Raw genomic sequence first — 23,547 nt, 5'->3', positions numbered from 1 at the left:
CCCTGCCTGCTGCCCATCGAGGCTGTGCACACCATCCCAGGTAAATCACACCTGAGACAGGTAAATCACACCTGTACACACCTGTACACACCTGTGCACACCTGTACTGCACCGTTATCACACCTGTAACACATCACTGTCACACCTGTGTCACACCCGGCCCTGCCTGCTGCCCATCGAGGCTGTGCACACCATCCCAGGTAAATCACACCTGTACACACCTGTGCACACCTGAGACAGGTAAATCACACCTGTACACACCTGTACACACCTGTACACACCTGTAACACATCACTGTCACACCTGTGTCACACCCGGCCCTGCCTGCTGCCCATCGAGGCTGTGCACACCATCCCAGGTAAATCACACCTGTGCACACCTGAGACAGGTAACACACCTGTGCACACCTGTACACACCTGTACTGCACCGTTATCACACCTGTGTCACACCTGTGTCACATCCCCCAACCCCCGCGGGAGCTGGAGCGACCCTGCCTGCTGCCCATCGAGGCTGTGCACACCATCCCAGGTAAATCACACCTGAGACAGGTAAATCACACCTGGACACACCTGTGCACACCTGTACACACCTGTACACACCTGTACACACCTGTGCACACCTGTACACACCTGTAACACACCTGTGCACACCTGAGACAGGTAAACACACCTGTGACACACCTGTGACTCACCTGTACACACCTGTACACACCTGTACACACCTGTGACACACCTGTCTCACCTGTCTCACCTGTCTCTCACCTGTCTCACCTGTCTCTCACCTGTCTCACCTGTCTCACCTGTCTCACCTGTCTGGTCTCACCTGTCTCACCTGTCTCACCTGTCTCACCTGTCTCACCTGTCTCTCACCTGTCTCACCTGTCTCTCACCTGTCCCACCTGTCTCACCTGTCTCACCTGTCTCACCTGTCTCTCACCTGTCTCACCTGTCTCTCACCTGTCTCACCTGTCTCACCTGTCTCACCTGTCTCACCTGTCTCTCACCTGTCTCACCTGTCTCACCTGTCTCACCTGTCTCTCACCTGTCTCACCTGTCTCACCTGTCTCACCTGTCTCTCACCTGTCTCACCTGTCTCACCTGTCTCACCTGTCTCTCACCTGTCTCACCTGTCTCTCACCTGTCTCACCTGTCTCACCTGTCTCACCTGTCTCTCACCTGTCTCACCTGTCTCTCACCTGTCTCTCACCTGTCTCTCACCTGTCTCTCACCTGTCTCTCACCTGTCTGATCTCACCTGTCTCACCTGTCTCACCTGTCTCTCACCTGTCTCACCTGTCTCACCTGTCTCACCTGTCTCACCTGTCTCTCACCTGTCTCTCACCTGTCTCACCTGTCTCTCACCTGTCTCTCACCTGTCTCTCACCTGTCTCACCTGTCTCACCTGTCTCACCTGTCTCTCACCTGTCTCACCTGTCTCACCTGTCTCACCTGTCTCTCACCTGTCTCACCTGTCTCACCTGTCTCTCACCTGTCTCACCTGTCTCACCTGTCTCTCACCTGTCTCTCACCTGTCTCACCTGTCTCACCTGTCTCACCTGTCTCACCTGTCTCACCTGTCTCTCACCTGTCTCACCTGTCTCACCTGTCTCTCACCTGTCTCACCTGTCTCACCTGTCTCACCTGTCTCACCTGTCTCTCACCTGTCTCACCTGTCTCACCTGTCTCACCTGTCTCTCACCTGTCTCACCTGTCTCACCTGTCTCTCACCTGTCTCACCTGTCTCACCTGTCTCACCTGTCTCACCTGTCTCACCTGTCTCACCTGTCTCTCACCTGTCTCACCTGTCTCTCACCTGTCTCACCTGTCTCACCTGTCTCTCACCTGTCTCTCACCTGTCTCACCTGTCTCACCTGTCTCACCTGTCTCACCTGTCTCACCTGTCTCACCTGTCTCACCTGTCTCTCACCTGTCTCTCACCTGTCTCACCTGTCTCTCACCTGTCTCTCACCTGTCTCTCACCTGTCTCTCACCTGTCTCACCTGTCTCACCTGTCTCTCACCTGTCTCACCTGTCTCACCTGTCTCTCACCTGTCTCTCACCTGTCTCTCACCTGTCTCACCTGTCTCACCTGTCTCTCACCTGTCTCACCTGTCTCACCTGTCTCTCACCTGTCACTCACCTGTCTCTCACCTGTCTCACCTGTCTCACCTGTCTCACCTGTCTCTCACCTGTCTCTCACCTGTCTCACCTGTCTCACCTGTCTCTCACCTGTCTCACCTGTCTCACCTGTCTCACCTGTCTCACCTGTCTCTCACCTGTCTCACCTGTCTCACCTGTCTCACCTGTCTCACCTGTCTCACCTGTCTCACCTGTCTCTCACCTGTCTCACCTGTCTCTCACCTGTCTCACCTGTCTCACCTGTCTCTCACCTGTCTCTCACCTGTCTCACCTGTCTCACCTGTCTCACCTGTCTCTCACCTGTCTCTCACCTGTCTCACCTGTCTCTCACCTGTCTCTCACCTGTCTCACCTGTCTCACCTGTCTCTCACCTGTCTCACCTGTCTCACCTGTCTCACCTGTGCTCACCTGTCTCACCTGTCTCACCTGTCTCACCTGTCTCACCTGTCTCTCACCTGTCTCTCACCTGTCTCACCTGTCTCACCTGTCTCACCTGTCTCACCTGTCTCACCTGTCTCTCACCTGTCTCACCTGTCTCTCACCTGTCTCACCTGTCTCACCTGTCTCACCTGTCACCTGTCTCTCACCTGTCTCACCTGTCTCTCACCTGTCTCACCTGTCTCACCTGTCTCACCTGTCTCACCTGTCTCACCTGTCTCACCTGTCTCTCACCTGTCTCTCACCTGTCTCACCTGTCTCACCTGTCTCACCTGTCTCACCTGTCTCTCACCTGTCTCACCTGTCTCACCTGTCTCACCTGTCTCACCTGTCTCTCACCTGTCTCACCTGTCTCACCTGTCTCTCACCTGTCTCACCTGTCTCTCACCTGTCTCACCTGTCTCACCTGTCTCACCTGTCTCTCACCTGTCTCACCTGTCTCACCTGTCTCACCTGTCCCACCTGTCCCACCTGTCTCACCTGTCTCACCTGTCTCTCACCTGTCTCTCACCTGTCTCTCACCTGTCTGATCTCACCTGTCTCAGCTGTCTCTCACCTGTCTCACCTGTCTCACCTGTCTCACCTGTCTCTCACCTCTCACCTGTCTCACCTGTCTCACCTGTCTCTCACCTGTCTCACCTGTCTCACCTGTCTCACCTGTCTGATCTCACCTGTCTCACCTGTCTCTCACCTGTCTCTCACCTGTCTCACCTGTCTCTCACCTGTCTCACCTGTCTCACCTGTCTCACCTGTCTCACCTGTCTCACCTGTCTCACCTGTCTCACCTGTCTCTCACCTGTCTCACCTGTCTCACCTGTCTCTCACCTGTCTCTCACCTGTCTCACCTGTCTCACCTGTCTCTCACCTGTCTCTCACCTGTCTCACCTGTCTCACCTGTCTCACCTGTCTCACCTGTCTCTCACCTGTCTCACCTGTCTCACCTGTCTCACCTGTCTCACCTGTCTCACCTGTCTCTCACCTGTCTCTCACCTGTCTCTCACCTGTCTCTCACCTGTCTCACCTGTCTCACCTGTCTCACCTGTCTCACCTGTCTCTCACCTGTCTCACCTGTGTCACCTGTCTCTCACCTGTCTCACCTGTCTCACCTGTCTCTCACCTGTCTCACCTGTCTCACCTGTCTCACCTGTCTCTCACCTGTCTCTCACCTGTCTCACCTGTCTCACCTGTCTCTCACCTGTCTCTCACCTGTCTCACCTGTCTCACCTGTCTCACCTGTCTCACCTGTCTCTCACCTGTCTCTCACCTGTCTCACCTGTCTCTCACCTGTCTCACCTGTCTCACCTGTCTCACCTGTCTCACCTGTCTCACCTGTCTCTCACCTGTCTCACCTGTCACTCACCTGTCTCACCTGTCTCACCTGTCTCACCTGTCTCTCACCTGTCTCACCTGTCTCTCACCTGTCTCACCTGTCTCTCACCTGTCTCTCACCTGTCTCACCTGTCTCACCTGTCTCACCTGTCTCACCTGTCTCACCTGTCTCACCTGTCTCTCACCTGTCTCACCTGTCTCACCTGTCTCACCTGTCTCACCTGTCTCACCTGTCTCTCACCTGTCTCACCTGTCTCTCACCTGTCTCTCACCTGTTCTCACCTGTCTCTCACCTGTCTCTCACCTGTCTCTCACCTGTCTCTCACCTGTCTCTCACCTGTCTCACCTGTCTCACCTGTCTCTCACCTGTCTCACCTGTCTCTCACCTGTCTCACCTGTCTCTCACCTGTCTCACCTGTCTCACCTGTCTCACCTGTCTCTCACCTGTCTCACCTGTCACTCACCTGTCTCACCTGTCTCACCTGTCTCTCACCTGTCTCACCTGTCTCTCACCTGTCTCACCTGTCTCTCACCTGTCTCACCTGTCTCACCTGTCTCTCACCTGTCTCTCACCTGTCTCACCTGTCTCACCTGTCTCACCTGTCTCTCACCTGTCTCACCTGTCACTCACCTGTCTCACCTGTCTCACCTGTCTCTCACCTGTCTCTCACCTGTCTCACCTGTCACTCACCTGTCTCACCTGTCTCACCTGTCTCTCACCTGTCTCACCTGTCTCTCACCTGTCTCACCTGTCTCACCTGTCTCACCTGTCTCACACCTGTCTCACCTGTCTCTCACCTGTCTCTCACCTGTCTCACACCTGTCTCACCTGTCTCACCTGTCTCACCTGTCTCTCACCTGTCTCTCACCTGTCTCACCTGTCTCTCACCTGTCTCTCACCTGTCTCACACCTGTCTCACCTGTCTCAGGGCGTGGCACGGTGGTGACGGGGACTCTGGAGCGCGGAACTCTCCGGAAAGGGGACGAGGTGGAGCTGCTGGGCTACGGCCGCCAGCTGCGGTCAGTGGTGACCGGTGAGTGACCACAGAGTGACCACAGAGTGACCCCTGAGTGACCCCTGAGTGACCGCTGACCTCTGAGTGACCCCTGACCTCTGAGTGACCCCTGAGTGACCACTGACCTCTGAGTGACCCCTGAGTGACCCCTGAGTGACCCCTGAGTGACCCCTGAGTGATCCCTGACCTGTGAGTGACCCTGAGTGACCACAGAGTGACCACTGAGTGACCGCTGACCTCTTAGTGACCACTGAGTGACCACTGAGTGACCACTGAGTGACCACTGACCTCTGAGTGACCCCTGAGTGACCCTGAGTGACCCCTGAGTGACCACAGTGACCCCTGAGTGATCCCTGACCTGTGACTGACCCTGAGTGACCACAGTGACCCCTGAGTGACCCCTGAGTGATCACTGACCCCTGAGTGACCCCTGAGTGACCAGAGAGTGACCACTGAGTGACCACTGACCTCTGAGTGACCTCTGACCTGTGAGTGACCGAGTGACCCCTGAGTGACCACTGAGTGACCCCTGAGTGACCGCTGAGTGACCCCTGACCTCTGAGTGACCCCTGAGTGACCCCTGACCTGTGAGTGACCTCTGAGTGACCACAGTGACCCCGAGTGACCCTGGGTAACCCTGAGTGACCCCTGAGTGACCCCTGAGTGACCCCTGACCTCTGAGTGACCCCTGAGTGACCCCTGCCCCACACCCAAACCCTGCCCCACACACCCCAAACCCTGCCCCACACACCCCAAACCCTGCCCCACACCCAAACCCTGCCCCATAGAACCCCACACACCCCAAACCCTGCCCCACACCCCAACCCTGCCCCACACACCCCAAACCCTGCCCCACACCCAAACCCTGCCCCACACCCAGCCCCACACACCCCAAACCCTGCCCCACACACCCCAAACCCTGCCCCACACACCCCAAACCCTGCCCCACACCCAAACCCTGCCCCACACCCCAAACCCTGCCCCACACCCAAACCCTGCCCCACACCCAAACCCTGCCCCACGCACCCCAAACCCTGCCCCACACACCCCAAACCCAGCCCCACACACCCCAAACCCTGCCCCACACCCAAACCCTGCCCCACACACCCCAAACCCTGCCCCACACACCCCAAACCCTGCCCCACACACCCCAAACCCTGCCCCACACCCAAACCCTGCCCCACACACCCCAAACCCTGCCCCACACACCCCAAACCCTGCCCCACACACCCCAAACCCTGCCCCACACACCCCAAACCCTGCCCCACACACCCCAAACCCTGCCCCACACACCCCAAACCCTGCCCCACACCCAAACCCTGCCCCACACACCCCAAACCCTGCCCCACACCCAAACCCAGCCCCACACCCCAAACCCTGCCCCACACCCAAACCCTGCCCCACACCCAAACCCTGCCCCACACCCAAACCCTGCCCCACAACCAAACCCTGCCCCACACCCCAAACCCTGCCCCACACCCAAACCCTGCCCCACACACCCCAAACCCTGCCCCACACACCCCAAACCCTGCCCCACACACCCCAAACCCTGCCCCACACCCAAACCCTGCCCCACACCCACACCCTGCCCCACACACCCCAAACCCTGCCCCACACACCCCAAACCCTGCCCCACACCCCAAACCCTGCCCCACACCCAAACCCTGCCCCACACCCAAACCCTGCCCCACACACCCCAAACCCTGCCCCACACCCAAACCCTGCCCCACACCCCAAACCCTGCCCCACACACCCCAAACCCTGCCCCACACACCCCAAACCCTGCCCCACACCCAAACCCTGCCCCACACACCCCAAATCCTGCCCCACACCCAAACCCTGCCCCACACACCCCAAACCCTGCCCCACACACCCCAAACCCAGCCCCACACACCCCAAACCCTGCCCCACACACCCAAACCCTGCCCCACACACCCCAAACCCTGCCCCACACCCAAACCCTGCCCCACACCCAAACCCTGCCCCACACCCAAACCCTGCCCCACACACCCCAAACCCTGCCCCACACACCCCAAACCCTGCCCCACACCCAAACCCTGCCCCACACCCCAAACCCTGCCCCACACCCAAACCCTGCCCCACACCCAAACCCTGCCCCACACCCCAAACCCTGCCCCACACCCAAACCCTGCCCCACACACCCCAAACCCTGCCCCACACCCAAACCCTGCCCCACACACCCCAAATCCTGCCCCACACCCAAACCCTGCCCCACACACCCCAAACCCTGCCCCACACACCCCAAACCCTGCCCCACACCCCAAACTCTGCCCCACACACCCCAAACCCTGCCCCACACACCCCAAACCCTGCCCCACACCCAAACCCTGCCCCACACACCCCAAACCCTGCCCCACACACCCCAAACCCTGCCCCACACACCCCAAACCCTGCCCCAAACCCTGCCCCACACACCCCAAACCCTGCCCCACACACCCCAAACCCTGCCCCACACACCCCAAACCCTGCCCCACACCCAAACCCTGCCCCACACCCAAACCCTGCCCCACACCCAAACCCTGCCCCACACCCAAACCCTGCCCCACACACCCCAAACCCTGCCCCACACCCCAAACCCAGCCCCACACCCAAACCCTGCCCCACACACCCCAAACCCTGCCCCACACCCAAACCCTGCCCCACACACCCCAAACCCTGCCCCACACCCCAAACCCTGCCCCACACCCAAACCCTGCCCCACACCCAAACCCTGCCCCACACACCCCAAACCCTGCCCCACACACCCCAAACCCTGCCCCACACACCCCAAACCCTGCCCCACACACCCCAAACCCTGCCCCACACCCAAACCCTGCCCCACACACCCCAAACCCTGCCCCACACACCCCAAACCCTGCCCCACACCCCAAACCCTGCCCCACACCCCAAACCCTGCCCCACACACCCCAAACCCTGCCCCACACCCAAACCCTGCCCCACACACCCCAAACCCTGCCCCACACCCAAACCCTGCCCCACACCCAAACCCTGCCCCACACACCCCAAACCCTGCCCCACACCCAAACCCTGCCCCACACCCCAAACCCTGCCCCACACACCCCAAACCCTGCCCCACGCACCCCAAACCCTGCCCCACACCCCAAACCCTGCCCCACACCCAAACCCTGCCCCACACACCCCAAACCCTGCCCCACACACCCCAAACCCTGCCCCACACACCCCAAACCCTGCCCCACACCCAAACCCAGCCCCACACCCCAAACCCTGCCCCACACACCCCAAACCCTGCCCCACACACCCCAAACCCTGCCCCACACACCCCACACACCCCAAACCCTGCCCCACACCCAAACCCAGCCCCACACACCCCAAACCCAGCCCCACACACCCCAAACCCTGCCCCACACCCAAACCCTGCCCCACACACCCCAAACCCTGCCCCACACACCCCAAACCCTGCCCCACACCCAAACCCAGCCCCACACACCCCAAACCCTGCCCCACACCCAAACCCAGCCCCACACACCCCAAACCCTGCCCCACACCCAAACCCTGCCCCACACACCCCAAACCCTGCCCCACACACCCCAAACCCTGCCCCACACCCAAACCCTGCCCCACACCCAAACCCTGCCCCACACCCAAACCCTGCCCCACACCCAAACCCTGCCCCACACCCCAAACCCTGCCCCACACCCCAAACCCTGCCCCACACCCAAACCCTGCCCCACACCCAAACCCTGCCCCACACCCCAAACCCTGCCCCACACCCCAAACCCTGCCCCACACCCAAACCCTGCCCCACACCCAAACCCTGCCCCACACACCCCAAACCCTGCCCCACACACCCCAAACCCTGCCCCACACCCAAACCCTGCCCCACACCCAAACCCTGCCCCACACCCAAACCCTGCCCCACACACCCCAAACCCTGCCCCACACACCCCAAACCCTGCCCCAAACCCTGCCCCACACACCCCAAACCCAGCCCCACACCCAAACCCTGCCCCACACCCACACCCTGCCCCACACCCCAAACCCTGCCCCACACCCAAACCCAGCCCCACACCCAAACCCTGCCCCACACCCAAACCCTGCCCCACACCCAAACCCTGCCCCACACCCAAACCCTGCCCCACACCCAGCCCCACACACCCCAAACCCTGCCCCACACACACCCAAACCCTGCCCCACACACCCCAAACCCTGCCCCACACACCCCAAACCCTGCCCCACACCCAAACCCTGCCCCACACCCAAACCCTGCCCCACACCCAAACCCTGCCCCACACCCAAACCCTGCCCCACACCCAAACCCTGCCCCACACACCCCAAACCCTGCCCCACACACCCCAAACCCTGCCCCACACACCCCAAACCCTGCCCCACACCCAAACCCTGCCCCACACACCCCAAACCCTGCCCCACACACCCCAAACCCTGCCCCACACCCCAAACCCTGCCCCACACACCCCAAACCCTGCCCCACACCCAAACCCTGCCCCACACACCCCAAACCCTGCCCCACACACCCCAAACCCTGCCCCACACCCAAACCCTGCCCCACACCCAAACCCTGCCCCACACACCCCAAACCCTGCCCCACACCCAAACCCTGCCCCACACACCCCAAACCCTGCCCCACACACCCCAAACCCTGCCCCACACCCAAACCCTGCCCCACACACCCCAAACCCTGCCCCACACCCAAACCCTGCCCCACACACCCCAAACCCTGCCCCACACACCCCAAACCCTGCCCCACACCCAAACCCTGCCCCACACACCCCAAACCCTGCCCCACACACCCCAAACCCTGCCCCACACACCCCAAACCCTGCCCCATAGAATCCCACACACCCAAACCCTGCCCCACACACCCCAAACCCTGCCCCACACCCACACCCTGCCCCACACCCAAACCCTGCCCCACACACCCCAAACCCTGCCCCACACACCCCAAACCCTGCCCCACACACCCCAAACCCTGCCCCACACACCCCAAACCCTGCCCCACACACCCCAAACCCTGCCCCACACCCAAACCCTGCCCCACACCCAAACCCTGCCCCACACACCCCAAACCCTGCCCCACACCCAAACCCTGCCCCACACACCCCAAACCCTGCCCCACACACCCCAAACCCTGCCCCACACCCCAAACCCTGCCCCACACACCCCAAACCGTGCCCCACACCCCAAACCCTGCCCCAAACCCTGCCCCACACACCCCAAACCCTGCCCCACACACCCCAAACCCTGCCCCACACCCCAAACCCTGCCCCACACACCCCAAACCCTGCCCCACACCCAAACCCTGCCCCACACCCAAACCCTGCCCCACACACCCCAAACCCTGCCCCACACCCAAACCCTGCCCCACACACCCCAAACCCTGCCCCACACCCAAACCCTGCCCCACACACCCAAACCCTGCCCCACACCCAAACCCTGCCCCACACACCCCAAACCCTGCCCCACACACCCCAACCCTGCCCCACACCCCACACACCCTGCCCCACACCCAAACCCTGCCCCACACACCCCAAACCCTGCCCCACACACCCCAAACCCAGCCCCACACCCAAACCCTGCCCCACACACCCCAAACCCTGCCCCACACACCCCAAACCCTGCCCCACACACCCCACACACCCCAAACCCTGCCCCACACCCCAAACCCTGCCCCACACACCCCAAACCCTGCCCCACACCCAAACCCTGCCCCACACCCAAACCCTGCCCCACACCCAAACCCTGCCCCACACACCCCACACACCCCAAACCCTGCCCCACACCCCAAACCCTGCCCCACACACCCCAAACCCTGCCCCACACCCAAACCCTGCCCCACACCCAAACCCTGCCCCACACCCAGACCCTGCCCCACACCCCAAACCCTGCCCCACACACCCCAAACCCTGCCCCACACCCCAAACCCTGCCCCACACCCAAACCCTGCCCCACACACCCCAAACCCTGCCCCACACACCCCAAACCCTGCCCCACACCCAAACCCTGCCCCACACCCAAACCCTGCCCCACACCCAAACCCTGCCCCACACACCCCAAACCCTGCCCCACACCCAAACCCTGCCCCACACCCAAACCCTGCCCCACACCCAAACCCTGCCCCACACACCCCAAACCCTGCCCCACACACCCCAAACCCTGCCCCACACACCCCAAACCCTGCCCCACACCCAAACCCTGCCCCACACACCCCAAACCCTGCCCCACACCCAAACCCTGCCCCACACACCCCAAACCCTGCCCCACACCCCAAACCCTGCCCCACACACCCCACACACCCCAAACCCTGCCCCACACACCCCAAACCCTGCCCCACACCCAAACCCTGCCCCACACACCCCAAACCCTGCCCCACACACCCCAAACCCTGCCCCACACCCAAACCCTGCCCCACACCCAAACCCTGCCCCACACACCCAAACCCTGCCCCATAGAACCCCACACACCCCACACACCCCAAACCCTGCCCCACACCCAAACCCTGCCCCACACACCCCAAACCCTGCCCCACACCCAAACCCTGCCCCACACACCCCAAACCCTGCCCCAAACCCAAACCCTGCCCCACACCCAAACCCTGCCCCACACACCCCAAACCCTGCCCCACACACCCCAAACCCTGCCCCACACCCAAACCCTGCCCCACACACCCCAAACCCTGCCCCACACACCCCAAACCCTGCCCCACACCCAAACCCTGCCCCACACCCAAACCCTGCCCCACACACCCAAACCCTGCCCCATAGAACCCCACACACCCCACACACCCCAAACCCTGCCCCACACCCAAACCCTGCCCCACACACCCCAAACCCTGCCCCAAACCCAAACCCTGCCCCACACCCAAACCCTGCCCCACACACCCCAAACCCTGCCCCACACACCCCAAACCCTGCCCCACACCCAAACCCTGCCCCACACACCCCAAACCCTGCCCCACACACCCCAAACCCTGCCCCACACACCCCACACACCCCACACCCAAACCCTGCCCCACACACCCCAAACCCTGCCCCACACACCCCAAACCCTGCCCCACACCCCAAACCCTGCCCCACACACCCCAAACCCTGCCCCACACACCCCAAACCCTGCCCCACACACCCCAAACCCAGCCCCACACACCCCAAACCCAGCCCCACACACCCAAACCCTGCCCCACACACCCCAAACCCTGCCCCACACACCCCAAACCCTGCCCCACACCCAAACCCTGCCCCACACACCCCAAACCCTGCCCCACACACCCCAAACCCTGCCCCACACACCCCAAACCCTGCCCCACCCAGCCCCACACACCCCAAACCCTGCCCCACACACCCCAAACCCTGCCCCACACACCCCAAACCCTGCCCCACCCAGCCCCACACACCCCAAACCCTGCCCCACACACCCCAAACCCTGCCCCACACACCCCAAACCCTGCCCCACACACCCCACACACCCCAAACCCTGCCCCACACACCCCAAACCCTGCCCCACACACCCCACACACCCAAACCCTGCCCCACACCCAAACCCTGCCCCACACACCCCACACACCCCAAACCCTGCCCCACACCCCAAACCCTGCCCCACACACCCCAAACCCTGCCCCACACCCAAACCCTGCCCCACACCCAAACCCTGCCCCACACCCAGACCCTGCCCCACACCCCAAACCCTGCCCCACACACCCCAAACCCTGCCCCACACCCCAAACCCTGCCCCACACCCAAACCCTGCCCCACACACCCCAAACCCTGCCCCACACACCCCAAACCCTGCCCCACACCCAAACCCTGCCCCACACCCAAACCCTGCCCCACACCCAAACCCTGCCCCACACACCCCAAACCCTGCCCCACACCCAAACCCTGCCCCACACCCAAACCCTGCCCCACACCCAAACCCTGCCCCACACACCCCAAACCCTGCCCCACACACCCCAAACCCTGCCCCACACACCCCAAACCCTGCCCCACACCCAAACCCTGCCCCACACACCCCAAACCCTGCCCCACACCCAAACCCTGCCCCACACACCCCAAACCCTGCCCCACACCCCAAACCCTGCCCCACACACCCCACACACCCCAAACCCTGCCCCACACACCCCAAACCCTGCCCCACACCCAAACCCTGCCCCACACACCCCAAACCCTGCCCCACACACCCCAAACCCTGCCCCACACCCAAACCCTGCCCCACACCCAAACCCTGCCCCACACACCCAAACCCTGCCCCATAGAACCCCACACACCCCACACACCCCAAACCCTGCCCCACACCCAAACCCTGCCCCACACACCCCAAACCCTGCCCCACACCCAAACCCTGCCCCACACACCCCAAACCCTGCCCCAAACCCAAACCCTGCCCCACACCCAAACCCTGCCCCACACACCCCAAACCCTGCCCCACACACCCCAAACCCTGCCCCACACCCAAACCCTGCCCCACACACCCCAAACCCTGCCCCACACACCCCAAACCCTGCCCCACACCCAAACCCTGCCCCACACCCAAACCCTGCCCCACACACCCAAACCCTGCCCCATAGAACCCCACACACCCCACACACCCCAAACCCTGCCCCACACCCAAACCCTGCCCCACACACCCCAAACCCTGCCCCACACCCAAACCCTGCCCCACACACCCCAAACCCTGCCCCAAACCCAAACCCTGCCCCACACCCAAACCCTGCCCCACACACCCCAAACCCTGCCCCACACACCCCAAACCCTGCCCCACACCCAAACCCTGCCCCACACACCCCAAACCCTGCCCCACACACCCCAAACCCTGCCCCACACACCCCACACACCCCACACCCAAACCCTGCCCCACACACCCCAAACCCTGCCCCACACACCCCAAACCCTGCCCCACACCCCAAACCCTGCCCCACACACCCCAAACCCTGCCCCACACACCCCAAACCCTGCCCCACACACCCCAAACCCAGCCCCACACACCCCAAACCCAGCCCCACACACCCAAACCCTGCCCCACACACCCCAAACCCTGCCCCACACACCCCAAACCCTGCCCCACACCCAAACCCTGCCCCACACACCCCAAACCCTGCCCCACACACCCCAAACCCTGCCCCACACACCCCAAACCCTGCCCCACCCAGCCCCACACACCCCAAACCCTGCCCCACACACCCCAAACCCTGCCCCACACACCCCAAACCCTGCCCCACCCAGCCCCACACACCCCAAACCCTGCCCCACACACCCCAAACCCTGCCCCACACACCCCAAACCCTGCCCCACACACCCCACACACCCCAAACCCTGCCCCACACACCCCAAACCCTGCCCCACACACCCCACACACCCCAAACCCTGCCCCACACACCCCAAACCCTGCCCCACACCCAAACCCTGCCCCACACACCCCAAACCCTGCCCCACACACCCAAACCCTGCCCCACACACCCCAAACCCTGCCCCACACCCAAACCCTGCCCCAAACCCTGCCCCACACCCAAACCCTGCCCCACACACCCCAAACCCTGCCCCACGGTGCCCCCCAGGGATCGAGATGTTCCACAAGAGCCTGGAGGTGGCCGAGGCCGGGGACACAAACCCAGCCCCACACTCAGCCCCACACACCCCACACCCTGCCCCACACACCCCACACACCCCACACCCTGCCCCATAGAACCCCGCACACCCCCCAGGGATCGAGATGTTCCACAAGAGCCTGGAGGTGGCCGAGGCCGGGGACAACCTCGGGGCGCTGCTGCGGGGGCTGAAGCGCGAGGACCTGAGGCGGGGGATGGTCATGGCCCAGCCGGGGACGCTGCAGCCCCAGCAGAAGGTGGAGGCGCAGGTGGGTGTGGGGCAGGAGGGGGGGGATGTGGGGCAGAGGTGGGGGATGGGCAGGGGTGGGGCAGGTGTGGGGCAGGAGGGGGGATGTGGGGCAGGGGTGGGGGATGGGCAGGGGTGGGGGATGGGCAGAGGTGGGGGATGGGCAGGGGTGGGGCAGGTGTGGGGCAGGAGGGGGGATGTGGGGCAGGAGGGGGGGATGGGCAGGGGTGGGGGATGGGCAGGATGTGGGGCAGGATGGGGGATGGGCAGGACGTGGGGCAGGATGGGGGATGTGGGGCAGGAGGGGGGATGGGCAGGGGTGGGGCAGGTGTGGGGCAGGAGGGGGGATGGGCAGGGGTGGGGCAGGATGGGGGGATGGGCAGGGGTGGGGCAGGGATGTGGGGCAGGATGGGGGATGTGGGGCAGGATGGGGGGGATGGGCAGGGGTGGGGCAGGATGGGGGATGTGGGGCAGGATGTGGGACAGGATGTTGGGGATGTGGGGCAGGATGGGGGGGATGGGTAGGTGGGGATGGGCAGGTGTGGGGCAGAACAGCAGTGCCATGGGGCAGGGGTGGGGAAGGATGAGGGGGATGTGGGGCAGGATGTGGGCCAGGATGTGGGGCAGGATGGGAAGATGTGGGGCAGGATGGGGGATGTGGGGCAGGATGTGGGGCAGGGGTGGGGCAGGATGGGGGGATGTGGGGCAGGATGTGGGGCAGGATGGGGAGGTGTGGAGCAGGATGTGGGGCAGGATGGGGAGGTGTGGGGCAGGATGTGGGGCAGGATGGGGAGGTGGGGGGCAGGATGTGGGGCAGGATGTGGGGCAGGATGGGGAGGTGTGGGGCAGGATGTGGGGCAGGATGGGGGATGTGGGGCAGGATGTGGGGCAGGATGTGGGGCAGGATGGGGAGGTGTGGGGCAGGATGTGGGGCAGGATGCGATGCTATGGGGCAGGATGCGATGCTATGGGGCAGACCCACATCTCCCCTCCCCCCCAGGTTTACGTGCTGGCCCCACACGAGGGGGGGGATGTGGGGCAGGATGTGGGGCAGGATGGGGGATGTGGGGCAGGATGTGGGGCAGGATGCGGAGGTGTGGGGCAGGATGTGGGGCAGGATATGGGGCAGGATGGGGAGGTGTGGGGCAGGATGGGGGGATGTGGGTCAGGATGGGGGGGATGTGGGGCAGGATGTGGGGCAGGATGCGATGCTATGGGGCAGACCCACATCTCCCCTCCCCCCCAGGTTTACGTGCTGGCCCCACACGAGGGGGGGCGTCACAAACCCTTCGTGTCCCATTACTCACCCGTGATGTTCTCGCACACCTGGGACATCGCCTGCAGGGTCCTGCTGCCCCCCGGAAAGGTGGGGGGGATCTATGGGGCTGGGGGGGATCTATGGGGCTGGGGGGGATCTGTGGGGCTGGGATCTGTGGGGCTGGGATCTGTGGGGCTGGGGGGATCTGTGGGGCTAGGGAGGATCTGTGGGGACATCGCCTGCAGGGTCCTGCTGCCCCCCGGAAAGGTGGGGGGGGGGAATCTGTGGGGCTGGGATCTGTGGGGCTGGGGGGGATCTGTGGGGCTGGGATCTGTGGGGCTGGGATCTGTGGGGCTGGGGGGGATCTGTGGGGCTGGGGGGGATCTGTGGGGCTGGGATCTGTGGGGCTGGGGGGGATCTGTGGGGCTGGGGGGGATCTGTGGGGCTGGGGGGGATCTTTGGGGCTGGGGGGATCTGTGGGGCTGGGATCTATGGGGCAGATCTGTGGGGACATCGCCTGCAGGGTCCTGCTGCCCCCCGGAAAGGTGTGGGGCAGATCTGTGGGGCTGGGATCTGTGGGGCTGGGGAGGATCTGTGGGGCAGGGATCTGTGGGGCTTGGGAGGATCTGTGGGGGTGGGATCTGTGGGGCTGGGGGGGAACTGTGGGGCTGGGATCTGTGGGGCTGGGGGGATCTGTGGGGCTGGGGAGGATCTGTGGGGCTGGGGGGGAGCTCTGGGGCTGGGATCTGTGGGGCTGGGATCTGTGGGGCTGGGGGGGATCAATGGGGCTGGGGGGGATCTATGGGGCTGGGGGTGATCTGTGGGGCTGGGATCTGTGGGGCTGGGATCTGTGGGGCTGGGGTGATCTGTGGGGCTGGGATCTGTGGGGCTGGGATCTATGGGGCAGATCTGTGGGGACATCGCCTGCAGGGTCCTGCTGCCCCCCGGAAAGGTGGGGAGAAATCTATGGGGCTGGGATCTGTGGGGCTGGGATCTGTGGGGCTGGGGGGGATCTATGGGGCTGGGATCTGTGGGGCTGGGATCTGTGGGGCTGGGGGGGATCTGTGGGGCTGGGGGGATCTGTGGGGACATCGCCTGCAGGGTCCTGCTGCTCCCCGGAAAGGTGGGGGGGATCTGTGGGGCTGGGGTCTGTGGGGCTGGGGGGGATCTGTGGGGCTGGGGTCTGTGGGGCTGGGGGGGATCTGTGGGGCTGGGATCTGTGGGGCTGGGATCTGTGGGGCTGGGGGGATCTGTGGGGCTGGGGGGATCTATGGGGCTGGGGGGGATCTGTGGGGCTGGGATCTGTGGGGCTGGGATCTATGGGGCAGATCTGTGGGGACATCGCCCGCAGGGTCCTGCTGCCCCCCGCAAAGGTGGGGGGGATCTATGGGGCTGGGATCTGTGGGGCTGGGGGGGATCTGTGGGGCTGGGGGGGATCTGTGGGGCTGGGGGGGATCTGTGGGGCAGGGATCTGTGGGGCTGGGATCTATGGGGCTGGGGGGGATCTGTGGGGCTGGGATCTATGGGGCTGGGATCTATGGGGCTGGGGGGGATCTGTGGGGCTGGGATCTATGGGGCTGGGATCTATGGGGCTGGGGGGGATCTGTGGGGCTGGGATCTGTGGGGCTGGGGGGATCTGTGGGGCTGGGATCTGTGGGGCTGGGATCTATGGGGCAGATCTGTGGGGACATCGCCTGCAGGGTCCTGCTGCCCCCCGGAAAGGTGGGGAGGATCTATGGGGCTGGGGAGGATCTGTGGGGCTGGGGGGGATCTGTGGGGCTGGGATCTGTGGGGCTGGGATCTGTGGGGCTGGGGGGGATCTATGGGGCTGGGGAGGATCTGTGGGGCTGGGGGGGATCTGTGGGGCTGGGATCTGTGGGGCGGGGATCTGTGGGGCTGGGGGGGATCTGTGGGGCTGGGGGGGATCTGTGGGGCTGGGATCTGTGGGGCTGGGGGGGATCTGTGGGGACATCGCCTGCAGGGTCCTGCTGCCCCCCGGAAAGGTGGGGGGGGGGGATCTGTGGGGCTGGGGGGATCTATGGGGCTGAGGGGATCTGTGGGGCAGATCTATGGAATCTATGGGTCAGGATGTGATCTGTGGGGCAGATCCATGGGATCTATGGGTCAGATCTGTGGGATCTATGGGGCTGGATATGATCTATGGGGCAGATCCATGGGATCTATGGGGCTGGATGTGACGTATGGGTCCGATCTGTGGGATCTATGGGTCAGGATGTGATCTATGGGTCAGGATGTGACCTATGGGGCAGATCCATGGGATCTATGGGTCCAGATGTGATCTATGGGTCTAGATGAGATCTATGGGTCAGAATGGGATCTAAGGGTCAGGATGGGATCTATGGGTGTGATCTATGGGGCAGATCTATGGGATCTATGGGTCTGATGTGATCTGTGGGACAGATCTATGGGTCAGGATGGGATCTGTGGGTCCAGATGTGACCTATGGGGCAGGATGTGATCTATGGGTCAGGATGTGATGTGTGGGACCTATGGGGCAGGATGTGATCTATGGGGCAGGATGGGATCTATGGGGCAGGATGTGATCTATGGGGCAGGGTCTGAGGGTTGTTTTTGGGTCAGGATCTGGTGATGCCGGGTGAAGACGCCGCTCTGACGCTGTTGCTCCGGCAGCCGATGGTTCTGGAGCGGGGGCAGGGTGTGATCTATGGGTCAGGGTGTGATGTGTGGGATCTATGGGGCAGGATGTGATCTATGGGGCAGGATGGGATCTATGGGGCAGGATGTGATCTATGGGGCAGGATGGGACCTATGGGTCAGGATGTGATCTATGGGGCAGGGTGTGATGTGTGGGATCTATGGGGCAGGATGTGATCTATGGGGCAGGATGGGATCTATGGGGCAGGATGTGATCTATGGGGCAGGGTCTGAGGGTTGTTTTTGGCTCAGGATCTGGTGATGCCGGGTGCAGACGCCGCTCTGACGCTGTTGCTGCGGCAGCCGATGGTTCTGGAGCGGGGCAGGGTGTGATGTGTGGGGCAGGGTGTGATGTGTGGGATCTATGGGGCAGAGCTGTGGGTCAGGCTGTGATCTGAGGGTTGTTTTTGGCTCAGGATCTGGTGATGCCGGGTGAAGACGCCGCCCTGACGCTGTTGCTGCGGCAGCCGATGGTTCTGGAGCGGGGGCAGGGTGTGATGTGTGGGATCTATGGGGCAGGATGGGATCTATGGGGCAGGATGGGATCTATGGGGCAGGGTCTGAGGGTTGTTTTTGGGTCAGGATCTGGTGATGCCGGGTGAAGACGCCGCGCTGACGCTGTTGCTGCGGCAGCCGATGGTTCTGGAGCGGGGCAGGGTGTGATGTGTGGGATCTATGGGGCAGGATGGGATCTATGGGGCAGGATGGGATCTATGGGGCAGGGTCTGAGGGTTGTTTTTGGGTCAGGATCTGGTGATGCCGGGTGAAGACGCCGCTCTGACGCTGTTGCTGCGGCAGCCGATGGTTCTGGAGCGGGGGCAGGGTGTGATGTGTGGGTCAGGGTGTGATGTGTGGGATCTATGGGGCAGGCTGTGATCTATGGGGCAGGATGGGATCTATGGGGCAGGATCTGATGTGGTTTCCGGTTCAGGATCTGGTGATGCCGGGTGAAGACGCCGCTCTGACGCTGTTGCTGCGGCAGCCGAGGGTGGGATCTATGGGTCAGGATGGGATCTATGGGGCAGAGCTGTGGGTCAGGCTGTGATCTATGGGTCTGAGGGTTGTTTTTGGGTCAGGATCTGGTGATGCCGGGTGAAGACGCCGCTCTGACGCTGTTGCTGCGGCAGCCGATGGTTCTGGAGCGGGGCAGGGTGTGATGTGTGGGGCAGGGTGTGATGTGTGGGATCTATGGGTCAGGATGGGATCTATGGGGCAGGGTCTGAGGGTTGTTTTTGGGTCAGGATCTGGTGATGCCGGGTGCAGACGCCGCTCTGACGCTGTTGCTGCGGCAGCCGATGGTTCTGGAGCGGGGGCAGGGTGTGATGTGTGGGGCAGGGTGTGATCTGTGGGGCAGGGTGTGATGTGTGGGATCTATGGGGCAGAGCTGTGGGTCAGGCTGTGATCTGTGGATCTGAGGGTTGTTTTTGGGTCAGGATCTGGTGATGCCGGGTGCAGACGCCGCCCTGACGCTGTTGCTGCGGCAGCCGAGGGTGGGATCTATGGGGCAGGGTGTGATGTGTGGGATCTATGGGGCAGGATGGGATCTATGGGGCAGAGCTGTGGGTCAGGCTGTGATCTATGGGGCAGGATGGGATCTCTGGGATCTATGGGGCAGGATCTGATGTGGTTTCGGGTTCAGGATCTGGTGATGCCGGGTGAAGACGCCGCTCTGACGCTGTTGCTGCGGCAGCCGATGGTTCTGGAGCGGGGCAGGGTGGGATGTGTGGGTCAGGGTGTGATGTGTGGGATCTATGGGGCAGGATGGGATCTATGGGGCAGAGCTGTGGGTCAGGCTGTGATCTGAGGGTTGTTTTTGGCTCAGGATCTGGTGATGCCGGGTGAAGACGCCGCCCTGACGCTGTTGCTGCGGCAGCCGATGGTTCTGGAGCGGGGGCAGGATGGGATCTATGGGGCAGGCTGTGATCTATGGGGCAGGGTGTGATGTGTGGGATCTATGGGGCAGAGCTGTGGGTCAGGCTGTGATCTGAGGGTTGTTTTTGGGTCAGGATCTGGTGATGCCGGGTGCAGATGCTGATCTATGGGTCAGGGTGTGATGTGTGGGATCTATGGGGCAGGATGGGATCTATGGGGCAGGATGTGATCTATGGGGCAGGATCTGAGGGTTGTTTTTGGGTCAGGATCTGGTGATGCCGGGTGCAGACGCCGCTCTGACGCTGTTGCTGCGGCAGCCGAGGGTGGGATCTGTGGGTCAGGGTGTGATGTGTGGGATCTATGGGGCAGGCTGTGATCTATGGGGCAGGATGGGATCTATGGGGCAGGGTGTGATGTGTGGGATCTATGGGGCAGGATGGGATCTATGGGGCAGGGTCTGAGGGTTGTTTTTGGCTCAGGATCTGGTGATGCCGGGTGAAGACGCCGCTCTGACGCTGTTGCTGCGGCAGCCGAGGGTGGGATCTGTGGGGCAGGGTGTGATGTGTGGGGCAGGGTGTGATGTGTGTGATCTATGGGTCAGGCTGTGATCTATGGGTCAGGCTGTGATCTATGGGGCAGGGTGTGATCTCTGGGATCTATGGGGCAGGATCTGATGTGGTTTCCGGCTCAGGATCTGGTGATGCCGGGTGCAGACGCCGCTCTGACGCTGTTGCTGCGGCAGCCGATGGTTCTGGAGCGGGGGCAGGGTGTGATCTATGGGTCAGGCTGTGATCTATGGGGCAGGATGGGATCTATGGGGCAGAGCTGTGGGTCAGGCTGTGATCTGAGGGTTGTTTTTGGGTCAGGATCTGGTGATGCCGGGTGCAGACGCCGCTCTGACGCTGTTGCTGCGGCAGCCGATGGTTCTGGAGCAGGGCAGGGTGTGATGTGTGGGATCTATGGGGCAGGATGGGATCTATGGGGCAGAGCTGTGGGTCAGGCTGTGATCTATGGGTCTGAGGGTTGTTTTTGGGTCAGGATCTGGTGATGCCGGGTGAAGACGCCGCTCTGACGCTGTTGCTGCGGCAGCCGATGGTTCTGGAGCGGGGGCAGGGTGTGATGTGTGGGATCTATGGGGCAGGGTGTGATCTATGGGGCAGGATGGGATCTCTGGGATCTATGGGGCAGGGTCTGAGGGTTGTTTTTGGCTCAGGATCTGGTGATGCCGGGTGAAGACGCCGCTCTGACGCTGTTGCTGCGGCAGCCGATGGTTCTGGAGCGGGGCCAGCGTTTCACGCTCCGGGACGGGACCCGAACCATCGGAACCGGGGTGGTGGCCAAGGTGCTGCCCCTGGAGCAGGGGGACAAGGAGCTCAGCTGGGGGTGACCCTCCCCCACCCTCTGAGACCCTCCCCCACCCCCCGGGACCCCCACCCATCCCCCACCCATCCACTCAGACCCCCCGCCCATCCCCCACCGGAAGCGGGGGCGTGGCCAAGGTGCTGCCCCTGGAGCAGGGGGACAAAGAGCTCAGCTGGGGGTGACCCTCCCCCACCCTCTGAGACCCCCCTGAGACCCCCACCCATCCCCCACCCGTCCACTGAGACCCCCGCCCATCCCCCACCGGAAGCGGGGGCGTGGCCAAGGCACTGCCCCTGGAGCGGGGGAGGGGAGAACTGAGCTGGGGGTGAGGGGCTGCCCCTCCCCCACCCTCTGAGACCCCCCACCCATCCCCCACCCGTCCACTGAGACCCCCCGCCCATCCCCCACCGGAAGCGGGGGCGTGGCCAAGGTGCTGCCCCTGGAGCAGGGGGACAAGGAGCTCAGCTGGGGGTGACCCAAGACCCTCCCCCACCCTCTGAGACCCTCCCCCACCCCCCAGGGACCCCCACTCAGCCCCCCGCCCATCCCCCACCGGAAGCGGGGGCGTGGCCAAGGCGCTGCCCCTGGAGAGAGGGGAGGGGAGAGCTCAGCTGGGGGTGAGGGGCTGCCCCTCCCCCACCCTCTGAGACCCCCCACCCATCCCCCACCCATCCACTCAGACCCCCCGCCACCCCACCGGAAGCGGGGGCGTGGCCAAGGCGCTGCCCCTGGAGAGGGGGGAGGGGAGAGCTCAGCTGGGGGTGAGGGGCTGCCCCTCCCCCACCCCCCGGGACCCCCGCCCATCCCCCACCGTCCACTGAGACCCCCCGCCCATCCCCCACCGGAAGCGGGGGCTTGGCCAAGGCGCTGCCCCTGGAGCGGGGGAGGGGAGAGCTCAGCTGGGGGTGAGGGGCTGCCCCTCCCCCACCCTCTGAGACCCCCCACCCATCCCCCACCCATCCACTGAGACCCCCCGCCCATCCCCCACCGGAAGCGGGGGCGTGGCCAAGGTTCTGCCCCTGGAGTGGGGGGACAAAGAACTGAGCTGGGGGTGAGGGGCTGCCCCTCCCCCACCCTCTGAGACCCCCCTGCGACCCTCCCCCACCCTTCGGGACCCCCTGCCCATCCCCCACCGGAAGCGGGGGCGTGGCCAAGGCGCTGCCCCTGGAGCGGGGGAGGGGAGAACTGAGCTGGGGCTGCCCCTCCCCCCACCCCCGGGACCCCTCCCCCACCTCTTGAGGCCCCTCCCCCACCTCTTGGGGCCCCTCCCCCACCTCTTGGGGCCCCTCCCCCACCTCTTGGGGCCCCTCCCCCATTGCTGGCGCTGCCCCTCCCCCCACCCGACTGGGGGGATGAGCTGGGGATTCCCCTCCCCCCACCCACCGCAGGAGCCGCCCCTCCCCCACCGAGGGGATTCCCCTCCCCCCACCCACAGCAGGAGCCGCCCCTCCCCCACCGAGGGGATTCCCCTCCCCCCACCCACAGCAGGAGCCGCCCCTCCCCCACCGAGGGGATTCCCCTCCCCCCACCCACAGCAGGAGCCGCCCCTCCCCCACCGAGGGGATTCCCCTCCCCCCACCCACAGCAGGGGCCGCCCCTCCCCCACCCCAGCCGGCCTTGAGCCTCCTCCACTCCAG

The 23,547-nt window shown here is 63.8% G+C and overlaps 1 protein-coding gene across 9 annotated transcripts in view; it reads left to right on the top strand.

The window, feature by feature from the left end:
• The window catches only part of TUFM (Tu translation elongation factor, mitochondrial), a 47,067-nt gene extending 23,526 nt beyond the window's left edge, over positions 1–23,541 (top strand). For 2 of the 9 annotated variants that reach the window (XM_086874530.1, XM_086874527.1), the window contains 4 exons: positions 4,835–4,939; positions 14,613–14,764; positions 15,989–16,108; positions 21,762–22,422. In XM_086874530.1, coding sequence (XP_086730656.1) covers positions 4,835–4,939; positions 14,613–14,764; positions 15,989–16,108; positions 21,762–21,935 — 551 coding nt within the window. In that variant the 3' untranslated portion in view covers positions 21,936–22,422. Of the gene's footprint in view, positions 1–4,834; positions 4,940–14,612; positions 14,765–15,988; positions 16,109–18,601; positions 18,765–19,092; positions 19,387–19,423; positions 20,003–21,761 lie in introns of those variants that run through there. The other 7 variants (XR_015282305.1, XR_015282306.1, XR_015282304.1 and 4 more) reach the window with 7 other exon arrangements.
• The last annotated feature ends 6 nt before the right edge of the window (positions 23,542–23,547 follow it).

This window comes from Cyanistes caeruleus, unplaced genomic scaffold (assembly GCF_971803275.1).
Source record: "Cyanistes caeruleus unplaced genomic scaffold, bCyaCae1.hap1.1 HAP1_SCAFFOLD_243, whole genome shotgun sequence".
Lineage (NCBI taxonomy): Eukaryota > Metazoa > Chordata > Aves > Passeriformes > Paridae > Cyanistes > Cyanistes caeruleus.
Note: the sequence above shows the minus strand (reverse complement) of the source record. Positions and strands in the feature narration are given on the sequence as shown.